At 36.7% G+C, this 13,095-nt stretch overlaps 1 protein-coding gene across 1 annotated transcript; it reads right to left on the bottom strand.

Moving 5' to 3' along the window:
- Positions 1 to 245: 245 nt before the first annotated feature.
- Positions 246 to 5,806, bottom strand: LOC123878928 (fibrohexamerin-like). The gene is made up of 5 exons (XM_045926305.1): positions 5,758 to 5,806; positions 3,922 to 4,135; positions 3,151 to 3,287; positions 2,260 to 2,370; positions 246 to 512 (listed from the first exon to the last, which is right to left on the bottom strand). The coding sequence occupies exons 1-5, from the start codon at positions 5,804 to 5,806 to the stop codon at positions 373 to 375; spliced, it is 651 nt and encodes a 216-aa protein (XP_045782261.1). The 3' UTR covers positions 246 to 372.
- Between the last annotated feature and the right edge of the window lie 7,289 nt (positions 5,807 to 13,095).

Raw genomic sequence — 13,095 nt, 5'->3', positions numbered from 1 at the left:
TTAATGAAAGGTACAGGCTTGGGATACGTCCCGGGGAAGGACATAGGCTACTTTTTATCCCGGAAAATCAAAGAATTCCTACGGGATATAAAAAAAATCGAAATCCACGCGGGCGAAGCCGCGGGCATCCCCTAGTTCTGAATAAAGGCGAAAGTTTGTGTGTATGTGTGTATCTGTGTGTGTGTGTGTGTTACTCCTTAACGCAAAAACTACTAGACGGATTTGGCTGAAATTTGGAATGGAGATAGATAATATCCTGGATTAGCACATAGGCTACTTTTTATCCTGGAAAATCAACGTTCCCACGGGATTTCGAAAAACCTAAATCCTCGCGGGCGAAGTCGCGGGCATCGGCTAGTAGATTATAGAAGTCTAGAAGTCGCAGCCGAAGTCGCAAATGACGGAGTTGACGAAGTAGTGTAGGAGCTGGCTGGCGCGGCAGTAGAACGTCTCCCGCTCGTAGATGTTTAGGAAGGTATCATCTTTCGACAGGTACTCTGCTGTTTGACGATCTGGAAACAATAATGAAATCTAAAGGACGTCGGTTAAAGAACTACATTTTTGTTCCTTTGCCGTGGAGACCTTGGGGGCAATGGAGTCTTAACTGAACACGCGTAAAAAAACTCCTCAATAAACTTTTTTTTATGTAACATCCGTTAGATCAATTTTTAACCCCCGACCCAAAAAGAGGGGTATTATAAGTGAGACATGTGTATCTGTCTGTGGCATCGTAGCTCCTAAACTAATGAACCGATTTTTTGTTTTTTTTTTTGTTTGAAAGGTGGCTTGATCGAGAGTGTTCTTAGCTATAATTCAAGAAAATTGGTTCAGCCGTTTGAAAGTTATCAGCTCATTTCTATTTCCTGTAACCTTCACTTGTCGGGGGTGTTATAAATTTTTAATTTACCCTTGTTTTCAGATTTTTTCGTATTACAAAATATTATAGCCTAAGTCACCCTGACATTTACAACCATTGATTTTGAAAGAGCCACCCCTTTGCTTATTCTGAGTTTACAACGAATCATTTGACACGTCATTCATCAAAATCGGCCCAGTAGTTTAGGCGCTACGGTGGAACACACAGAATCTGGATATAAACATACATGCATAGACTGCTAAAATCATAACCCTTCCTTCTGGCTTTGCCGCAGTCGGTTAAAAATGAAATCTGTGTGCCTAGTCGGAGTTTTTTAACCTACTCGATCGCGTAAAAGTTAACTACGTTTTGTATGGAATTGAAACACCGCCATCTAGTGACAAGTAGGGGAAACATAATTTGTGAGTGCGAGTTTTTTACGTCCTCGGGACCGACTACTGTTTACCGACTCGCATGCGAAAGTGACAACGTGAGCGCACGTGATTGGTTGATTCAAGAACTATGAGAGTGCGAGTATCAAATTTTGACAATTCGCGAAGTAAATCGAGTAAACACGACGCTAACGCGATAGTTAAGTTGTCGCATAGATTTTTACAGTGAAAGTGGAGGGAGGAGATAATTTTAAAGACATTTATTTGCATTTTTCAAGTTTAATTTAAAGGACTACGATTTAAAAATTATGGCAGGGCGGTATTTTAGTCAAAACTATTTTTAATTTACTTTTCTAGGCTCTAAAAGAATATGTGTTCATAAACATAATCAGTTTTCTAAATCACATATAGATGGCGCTGTTGTCATTAACTTACAGTCTTCCACGTAAAATTATTAAAATATCTTGTACGATGCTACGAAACCCTTAGAGTGCGAGTCCAACTCACACTTGACTCATTTTTAATACATAATGATGACGTACATACTATACCTACCTACAAAGACGATGATTTCAAAACATAAACATAGACAGTAGATATAACCAGTTAAATTTTGATAGACAGCTGCTTCCATACAATCACTTCATAGAAATTTCATTCTAAATTTGGTTGGTTTATATCACGACGCCAACATTACGAAAATAATAAACGCCATTCACGGTGAGTACACGCGTATGGGCTGGTTAGCTTCGGTGGTATCTCACACTCGCTGACTCGCGATTCTCGATGCGTTTGAAGTTAGCTCGGTTAACGCAGTAGTGAAGTCATTCGAATAATTTTGTGGATCTCCCACTCGGCACACAGTGTGCCTAGTGGGAGATTTTTAACCTATTCGATCGCGTAAAAGTTAACTGCGTTTTGTATGGAATTGAAACAGCGCCATCTAGTGACAAGAAGATCACTAGGCACCCTGGTGTGTGTCTAACTGGTAGATGTGTAATGATGGCTCACCGTTGGGATTGATCCGGTAGTGTGGCAGGGCGGTGACGTCCGCGAACGTGAAGGCGCAGCACATGTCCAGTGGTTCATCCAGTGACATGGTGGTGGTCAGGCGGATCAGTGCTGGAACATACAAAACTCATAAAAAGTCTTGAATTAATGAATGTCCATTGAACGTCTTACTCCAAGTAAGTAGAGCAACCGCCGAGTTTCTTGCTGGTTCTTCTCGGTAGGAACGGCATTCCGAACCAGTGGTAAATTATTTGACGATTCAAAAGCACTTGTAAAAGTTTATTTGAATAAAAATCTATTCTATTCTATTCTATTCTATTCTAATTAGGGTTTCGTACCTCAAAAGGAAAAACGGAAGCCTTATAGGATCACTTTGTTGTCTGTCTGTCTGTCCGACCGTCCGTCGTGTCTGTCAAGAAACCTATAGGGTACTTCCCGTTGACCTAGAATCATGAAATTTGACAGGTAGGTAGGTCTTATAGCACAAGTACAGGAATAAATCTGAAAACCGCGAATTTGTGGTTACATCATCAAAAAAAAAATTAAAATGTGTTTCAATTTTCAAAGTAAGATAACTATACCAAGTGAGGTATCATATGAAAGGGCTTTAGCTGTACATTCTAAAACAGATTTTTATTTATTTTTATGCATACCTAATAGTTTTTAATTTATCGAATTTGCAAAATGTTGGAAAAAATACCTGAGTATGGAACCCTCAGTGCGTGAGTCTGACTCGCATTTGGCCGATTTTTTCTACTTACACGCCAAAAGATTCTTGTTGCACTGTAGTCTTCTATTTCTACACGTAGTGTTTATATTCTCTTTGTTTATACATGACTCTTTGTTTTATAACCAGAAGAAAAAAAAATCCTTGTAATTAGTTTTACTCACGGTAAATCCCCTGGTAGGTGTAATCGAAGACCACATCTTCCTGCAGCGAGTTGTGCTGTATGACGGTGCGCGTGGACTCGAACTCCAGCGCTGGGCAGTCCAAGCCCAGCACCAGCATGTTGGTTTCCACGTTGATACTGAGCATATAGTCAAAGTTGCATGAAATCAGAGTTACATTCAGTTGCCCACAAGATTTTGGACCCTTGGACCTAATAAATTACATCCGTTCTATTCAATCCCCTGTAGAAACATGTACTTAGGGGGTGCTTGGGGCTTGCTTGGTGGCTGGCTTTTCCAGCATACTTAGCAGTGAGAGAGCTGGTAGTGCATGCCGCATGCTGCATGTTGTAACATAAAGATTTGCCTTTTTCAACGGATTATCAGCGGAGATCTATAGGGCCGCACTTTGACTTTGCAAAGACTTAAGACACTGTTAAAACGAGACAGCGCTGGCATAAATCTGTCTCGTTTTAACTGCAACTTTAGTCTAAGCAAAGTCAAAGTGTACTCTATAGATTTCAACCTCAATTTAGTTTAGAGAACGAAAGAATTCATGCTAATTGAAAAACTCACTCCACTTACTCCAACACACCGCGTTTAAGCAAGCGTAGTGTGGGATGCTCTCCAGCACGGTGGACCGACGATATAAAGCGGCTGGTGGGAAGCAGCTGGATGAGGAAGGCTGAGGACCGGGTGTGGTGGCGCTCTTTATAGAAGGCCTATGTCCAACAGTGGACGTCCACAGGCTGATGATGATGATGATATACTCACTAAAACTCAGAGATGAAGCACTGGTCATGGTTCCTGATGACCAAATCATTGTCGATATAAGTCGAGTTGAAGTAGGGCGTGTCGAATCGGAACTTCTTGATCGTATACGCGCTGGGCACGAACCCCTGCACGTTGGGGTTGCAGGTCGACTGCGCTGCGAGGGTGCGAGCCACACATGAGATGGTAGTGCAGGGTCGGACGATGCTCGAGGGTACTGAAAGGGTTTTAAGGTCAAGGTCAAATCATTTATTAGGTACCTACTAGAGGATGCCCGCGACTTCGTCCGCGTGGATTTAGGTTTTTAAGATCCCGTGGGAACTATTTGATTTGCCTATATCAATTTTTTTTTAAAAAGAATATTAGCCATTTTTAATCATGACTAACATTCCCCTTTTCCCTCCAACTAAGCGCTAAGCTTGTGCCAGGAGTGGGTCCGACAATAGTGCAACGGGTGGGGTTTGAACCGCCGACCTTTTAGATTTCGGTCCGCTCCTATACCCGTTGAGCTATTGAGGCTTAAGAGGGCTCTCTCCGTCACTCGTTTCATACAATCGTAGTTCCAATTTCATTTGAATATTAAGCAACCAAAGTCCATGAAATTTTGCAGACATATTCAAGAAACTAATATCTATGTCTGTGGTTTTCCAGATTTCTGTTAAAATATTCGGTTTCAAAGTTACGCGGTCTTAATAATTTCCATACAAATCTTTGAGCCCCTGTAATATTAAAACTACATATTTTCAGAAAAATCTAAAACACCACAAACACAGATATTAGTTTCTAGAATATGTCTGCAAAATTTTATGGACTTTCGTTGCTTAATATTCAAATGAAATTGGAACTACGATTGTATGAAACGAGTGACGGAGAGAGCCCTGTTAATTACAGGGACGCAAGCTACCTCGGTACCTTTTATACAAATCGGTTAAGCGGATGGGTTTTTGGGAATCCCGTGGGAACTCTTTGATTCTCCGGGTTAAAAAGTAGCCTGTGTCCGTCCCCGGGATATAAGCTTTTCTTTCTTTCTTTCTTCTCTCTGGGCTGGTTTCCGCACTTAAACGTTTGCGTCTGTTGTGCGTGCGTTGCCCCTCCCCGCCGAAGTCTTCACTCCAGCCATCCAAGCTCGCTCCAGAAGCCGAGTAGACTACCCAGGTTGCCGAGGGCTTCATGAAGTGAGGTTGGGGATATAAGCTAACCCTGTACCAAATTTCGTCAGAATTGGTTAAACTGTTGGGCCATAAAAAGGTAGCAGACAGACAGACAGACACACTTTCGCATTTATAATATTAAGTATGGATACCATTTATATTATATGTCGGTGTTTTAGGTTGTTCTTTTCTGCGCAAATTACCGATGCGACTTTTAAACTACCTTAGCATACGAAACCTCTACAATGCGCGTGGCCTAACACGCCTTTGAGCGGTTCTTAGAGTTCTGTACCTCAAAAGGAAAAACGGAACTCTTAGGATCATTTCGTTGTCTGTCTGTCTGTCTGTCGTGTCTGTCAAGAAAACCTATAGGGTACTTACCGTTGATTTAGAATCTTAAAATTTGGCAGGTAGGTAGGTCTTATAGCACAAGTAAAGGAAAAAATCCAAAAATCGTGAATTTGTGGTTACATCACATAAAAAAAAATTAAAATGTGTTTCAATTTTCAAAGTAAGATAACTATACCAAGTAGGGTATCATATGAAAGGGCTTTACCTGGACATTCTGAAACAGATTTTCATTTATTTTTATGCATAACAGTTTTTGATTTATCGTGCAACCCTTATAACCGACGGAACCCTCTGTGCGTAAGTCTGACTCGCACTTGGCCGGTGTTTTTCTACTTACCAGCCGCGCAAGCTGTAACCGCCAAAAGTAAGATGGTCTTCGTCAGCATGGCTCAACTTTTCAGCAACACTTTCAGTTCAAGACTGATCTATTGTTATATAAAACAACAATTTTAAAATAACAACAATATAATTAAAATCATTTGTGTTCACGTATTCAATGGAAAATAATCGATTATTTGAACAACTGAACAAATTCTGTCTTAATTTATTTATTTGTACTATAATGTGTGACGCAGATAATAATTTGACCTTAACGTAAGAAAATTAAAATATGTATTAGGTATAAAGTAAAAATATTTTTACTATGCAGACCGCAGTCTTTTTCATACTTATACTAGCCGATGCCCGCGGCTTCGTCCGCGTGGATTTAGGTTTTTCGAAACCCCGTGGGAACTCTTTGATTTTCCGGGATAAAAAGTAGCGCTAATCCAGGATATTATCTATCTCCGTTCCAAATTTCAGCCAAATCCGTTTGGTAGTTTTTGCGTGAAGGAGTAACAAACATACACACACACACACACACATACAAACTTTCGGCTTTATAATATTAGTGTGATGTGAAGTGTGATTTGAGTATACTAGATAATGCCCGCGGCTTCGTTTTCTTTGAAATTTTAATTTTCCAGGATAAAAGTAGCCTATCCGTTATACCCCGTCCCCGGGATGCAAGGTATCTAGTTTAAGAAATTAGCTCTAGTATCGACTATAACTCACAAATGAGTCGATACTAGAGCTAATTTCTTAAACTGGACCCTTTCAAGTAAAGGTTTTTATATAAACCTGTGAGGATGATACTGCCATTGGCGCTATTAAAGTGCCATAAGCCTACTTTGTCGTATTAGTTTACAAATTGCGAAAACCAAATTAAATTTGAATTTCGCGGGCAGACCAGTCTCATGCACCTTAATAATCCATACTAATATTATAAATGCGAAAGTGTGTCTGTCTGTCTGCTACCTTTTCACGGCCAAACAGTATATACCGATTCTGACGAAATTTGGTACAGGGTTAGCTTATATCCCGGGGACGGACATAGGCTACTTTTCATCCCGGAAAATCATAGAGTTCCCGCGGGATTCCTAGGGACCCATCTACTTAACCGATTTGCATGTTTGGTACCGAAGTAGCTTGCGTCCCTGTAACCGAAATAGGCAACTGCATACTTTCCCGGAAAATCAAACAGTTCCCACGGGATCTAAAAAATCTAAATCCACGCGGACGAAGTCGCGAGCATCCTCTAGTAAAGTATAGATTGTTGAAGGTCATGATGTCTTATGATTGAGCAAAGTCAAAGTGCGTTCTATAGATCTCGACCTTAGACGTCCCTCAAAGTCGTACTAACATTTTTTAATATAATATATCGTCGCTGCGCAAGAAAAATCCGCTTTATGGAAAATCACAAGTGTTCAGGACTCTTTTAAACTTAATTTTTTTGGCGTGACAACGTCTTATAATTCGATAGAGCCGGCTGCACGCACAAAAAAACATGACTCATGCGGCGTTACCTCGCTCTGAGGCGTTCCATGTAAGGCTTGAAGAGCAAGCGAGAGCGCGGAACGAGCGACAAAGAAGCACAATCGGCCTTTGTTGTCACGTTCAACTATCGTCAGTAAACAGACTTTACAGACAACCAATTTTTTTTACATTTAGATCAAAATCACAAAGCTAAAAACATTATCTCTTGAACTAGCACACAAACGGGTTTCTGTAACACGCCAAAAAAATTACATCAAAAATGAAAAACCTAAAAAAATACATAGCGGATTTTGCATGCGCAGCGATGATATTTAGAAATCCATACTTAATATTATAAATGCGAAAGTTTGTCTGTCTGTCTGTCTGCTACGTTTTCACGGCCCAACCGCTGAACCGATTTTAATGAAAGGTACAGACTTGGGACACATCCCGGGGAAGGGACATAGGCTATTTTTTATCCCAGAAAATCAAAGAGTTCCCACGGGATTTCAAAAACCGAAATCCACGCGGACGAAACCGCGGGCATCCTCTAGTAGGTTAGTAAAAAGAAAACGCAGAAAGTTGGCTTAAAAATCATTTTAATAACTATTGTACATTAATAATTATAATATTCATAATATTAATAGTTTTTAAATAGTTACGGGTATTGACGCAGCGAACACACACGCACCAAGCGTTACTCACAGTAGCTGCACACTAGCGACAAAAATGTCGCAAGATAAAAAGTCGCAAGACCAAATTTTTATGGTCGAAATTTACTATCAATTCCATCTGTAATGACTCAATAAGTTTTCTAGCAACGTTGGTCAAAAATTAGATTGTCATTTAAAAAAAATAAGAGTGTTGCTAATTTATCTGCAGATTACGGATAGATTGATCATTAACTTTGGACAGTTAAAGAAAATTCATGAAGGGAAAACGCATACAGACAAAATGACGTCATACTGATACGATAAAAATATCTTTGACAAACCGTCTAGTTTGTGTTACAAATCCTTGTTCAACTTATACATTTTATAAATTTAAATGATCTATCTCGTCACATCACGTCAACAAGACATAAAAGTCGCTAGTGTGCACTTACGCTTATAAATGCAAAAGTTAAAGCTGTACACCCACCGGCCACGAAACGCAATACAAAAAGCCTAGAGATAATAATTAAAGTTTAGACAATGACTAAGCATCACTACTGATAACTAGATAAGAAAAAAAATCGCGATATACTGTGCAATGTGGCCGGTTGGCATGCAGCTTTACATAACGGGTAGTATAATTGATTGTATAATTGCGGGTTTGTATAATTGTTAATAAGACATGAATACAGGTAATATACAGTTAAAACTATTTACATATTTTTCTTATAATTTTTGATGTTTTTAAAAAAACCTACTCGTTCATAGCATTAATCAATATCATTGTAGTTTTTTTATTGAATTATACAATCATCCTATCAAGAAATCTGAATATTAATTTAGTAGGTATAGTTTTCGAAGAACATTACAATATCGATTATACAACCCGTTATAATTAAGCGTTTTATACATTACATGTCTTAGTGTATAAATAACAATTTAAAATGATTTTAAAACAAAATTATACAAACCGATCAATGGTAACTCCTAATTTTATACGAATAATTTCAGGTTTAAATACTTATACAGATTTTGGTATAAACGGGAGTGAATAACAATAGTAAAATTCAATTACTTCATTGACTATGTATGACATTCAAATTGTAAGCTACTGGTCACTTTTAACTTGACAGTGAGGTGTCAAAATTGACGTTACAAAATGCATTTCGAGCACAGTTACAATTTTGATGTCATCAAATCAATGTCCAATATGTTCTGATTTACAAAATGTTCATTTTTGTAAAGATTTACAGTATGTTACAATCACACTTCACACTAATATTATAAAGGAAAAAGTTTGTATATGTGTGTAAGTATGTGTGTGTGTATATTTTTACACTTTCACCCAAAAACTACTGGGTCGTTTTGGCTGAAATTTAGAACGGAGATAGACTATACCCTGGATTAACACATAGGCTACTTTTTATCCCGAAAAAACCCCTGGTTTCAGCGGGATTTTAAAAAACCTATATCCACGCGAATAAAGTCGCGGGCATCAGCTAGTTTACAATAAAATTAAAACGTACTTGTAACTTTGGTTGTATGTTACTATGATTGGCGCGCTCGAATTGTTCGTATAAAAACACCCTGTAACTAAAAACTAATGAATACAATACAATTAAATTCGTAACTAATAAAATTTTACCTTGTTATTTTATAACTATGACATGCTATGTATAAGTTATTTATTGATGTGGTCAGACTTCAATATGTTATAAATATAATTATTGTAAAATAAATAATACATACTCAGGTATAAGGTTTATTAACGTCAAATTTTAAACTAATATTTTTTAATGAATAATAAAGATTTTTGAACACTGGAATTTAATGGTTAGAGAAATTATACAATACATAATCAAGTGTATAATTATATTCTTAGTTCTTATATTATAGAAACAAATATATTTTATACAAAGTAATTTTACAATGAACTTCAGACAGATGTAAGAGTTTTAAGCATAAAAATATTTAGTTTAAAATCTACGTTTTTTGTGATGTTCTGTAAAAAATACATTATTTTCGTATACAAAATAAGAAGACATTTGAGATTCGTCCCACATTGAAATCGGACCACAAGCTAAACACAAATTAAAATACATAAATAACATGAAAAAGTATTATCTAATTTATAAAACGGTTTAGATAAAAAAAGGAATTAGTACACTCATAGTATTAAAGCGTTAAATAATTGTAATAACGAGACACAAAAAAAAAGACTAAAATTGGTAAGTGATTTGTATTTATTGTAGACAATGTTAATAATATCATGTATTGTGGTAAAACATTATTAATTTTTATTGAATAGTATCCCATGTATTTTTATCTTGTATAAATTCAGTTATAAATTTTTATAGAGGCGTATCTTAAGAGATTATGTATGGAAACTGGAATTCTGTAAATTATTTTAACAAATACAAAAAATGAAATCAACCACATAACTGAATGTATACAAGAAGTTATACATTCCAACATGTATTAAAAAAAAATTACAAATAGTAATTTAAACCCTACAGTTGTTTTAAACATTTAACGTAATTTTAATCGCAACTACAACATTCCAACAGGCATACATACATACATTTTATATATTTATAACTAATACAAATATTTATTGTAAAGTTTTCATGATTTGTTTATATAATCTCAGTTTTATGTGATGAGTATTTGGTAACCCATAAGTTGCCAACTATAAAGAAAATCTACAAAAAAATATAATTTTTGGAATTCATTAAGGATTGGAAACATGATTGGAAAGCACAAAGAAAATCCCAAAAATTCCAAAAAAACCACGTACACTTTTTTTTTAATTTTTGTATTTATTTTATGTAGATCTTGTATTAGTTATAAATAGCTTATAAACAAATTACTGCGCTTACTACAGGCTTTAAAAAAAGAGATGTATCTATCTCTCTCTGTACAGTGTACACATTTTTGATTGCAGCACAATACGCGTCACGAGTGTTGGAAAACTTATCACAATGACGGAACCTTATAGAATGCTGCTCCTAGAAGTTGTATTACAAGGAATTGTATGAGCGCATTAACGGCGGTCTATCCATCACTAGCCCTATACAAACGTAGTTTGGTGAATATTAACAATCAAACGCGATGTAATTTTGTAAACACGTTCCAGAAACTAATATCTGTCTATGGTTTGCAAGATTTTCGTAATAATAACTAGTTTTGGAAAAACACGGGTTTAAAGATTTGTATGTAAATTCTTGAGACTATGTACCTAAGTTTGAAACTACAATTTTGGTACATGAAAAAAAAGATAACCACCTACTTTTTAAGCGACTTCAAAAATTCCTTAAAACAGTACGAGGTTTTCCAACTTTCGTGACGGTATCTGTCTGAAAGTCTATCGGAAATAAAATCGCGTGAACATTAATTAAGGGCCGATATTTCCATCGCCAAATTATCTTAGGCTGAAATCTATAGAGGCCACTTTGACTTTGCTCAGACTTACTGTTAAAACGAGACAGCGTTATACCGCTGGCATAAATCTGTCTCGTTTTAACTAAAAGTTAAGTCTAAGCAAAGTCCAAATGCACTCTATAGACTTCAACTTTGGATTTGGAAATAACATTGACGTTATAACAACTTTGAACATGTCGAAACTATCCCTCCGCTACAAGATTATTTGGCCAACGATAAATCGGCCCTAAAACTAATTACTATTTTTAACATATACAAGTAATATATAAAAAAATGGAGAACCAACATTTTTTTTTATTTTAGAACCAACAGATTTGGTTAAAATCACAAAGTATGCTTCAGCCAAGCTTCGTGCGAATACATATTATTATATAAAAATTTATAATACACCGACTACGTACAAACACATCAACCGACACGGCAGTCAACCGGGTATTAGGGTCCATTCAGACGTGCCACAACCCACCAGAACGACACAAAAGTCGCCGAACACAATGTTGTACGGAACCACGTAATTCCATTCACATTTCACACCTATCACAATTTTCAGTCGCACTCTTCGGCTGTAGCGAACGAGTGGTCAATACTATGCGTTATATCCGTGAAAGACCATCGGCGAGATACTTCATAACTTGTATATCAAAAACCAACAATAAATCAATTAAAAATAAATAAACATTTTCACTCGATTTCAATTTAAAAACCAATAAGAACATAAGAATTATGAAAAATATAAGCAGAACAGTAAAAAAAATCTCAAACAGTAAAATACATCTGTCATTAAATTCAAATATGGCGGTGATATTCTTAGTTGAAATGCATAGTATTGACCATATCGCGACCATAAACGCAACCACTAACGAAGCTCGCATACAATCCAGCTGACTACATCGCTATCCTAACTTTCATAGTCATTTTTGGTAGTGACAACACATGAGGCAACGAGACCATTCACACACGACCACTAATTTACGACATTTCTGCCACGTTGTGGTTGTGGTCCGTCTGAATAGACACTTAGCTCTTACAGTATAATATACAACTCAACGCAACCAACATCTATCGACATAAAGGCACCAACACACTCACAAAGTCTTCGAGAAAATGTTGAAAATATAAAAAAAAAACAGTATCTTAGATTAAGATCTATAGAGCGCACTTTGAATTTGCTCAGACTTAAGACACTGTTAGAACGTGACAGCGTTATACCGCTGGCATAAATCTGTCTCGTTTTAACTGAAACTTAAATCTAAGCAAAGTCGAAGTGCGCTCTATAGATTTCAAGCTTAGTGTCTCAAGACACATTAGATACTTAGTCCTCAAACAGAACAGGAATTCCGCGCGCGGAATTTTTTTTCTATTCTACGGAATTCTGCTAGATTTCTCTCAGCTTTAATCATCATCCTTTTGATAGAAAATATTCTTTTTATTTATTCAGAATGTCTTTTTCGCTAATTATTTCTATTTCATTTCGTTAATCACAAAGTTCATTCGCGTCAAAGAGAAGCGTTATTTTAATTAGAATAAAAAAAAGACGCATTTTTTTTCTTAATTTTCATAGTTTCGTAGATTACAGCGAACGAAGCGACGAACAGTCACATGATAGTCAAAATACAATACTGTACACTTTATCCAATTCAATAATTTATACACCGCGAGACACAAACGACTATATTACAACGCCGTCAAGGTCGCAATTCCAATGTTTGCCAAGATTATCATTACATCTGCTTTGTTGTCTTCGACACTACCGATGCCATCGACTTATTCTATTGATCAAACCATCG

Source organism: Maniola jurtina, chromosome 27, assembly GCF_905333055.1.
Source record: "Maniola jurtina chromosome 27, ilManJurt1.1, whole genome shotgun sequence".
NCBI classification, from domain to species: Eukaryota; Metazoa; Arthropoda; class Insecta; order Lepidoptera; family Nymphalidae; genus Maniola; species Maniola jurtina.
Note: the sequence above shows the minus strand (reverse complement) of the source record. Positions and strands in the feature narration are given on the sequence as shown.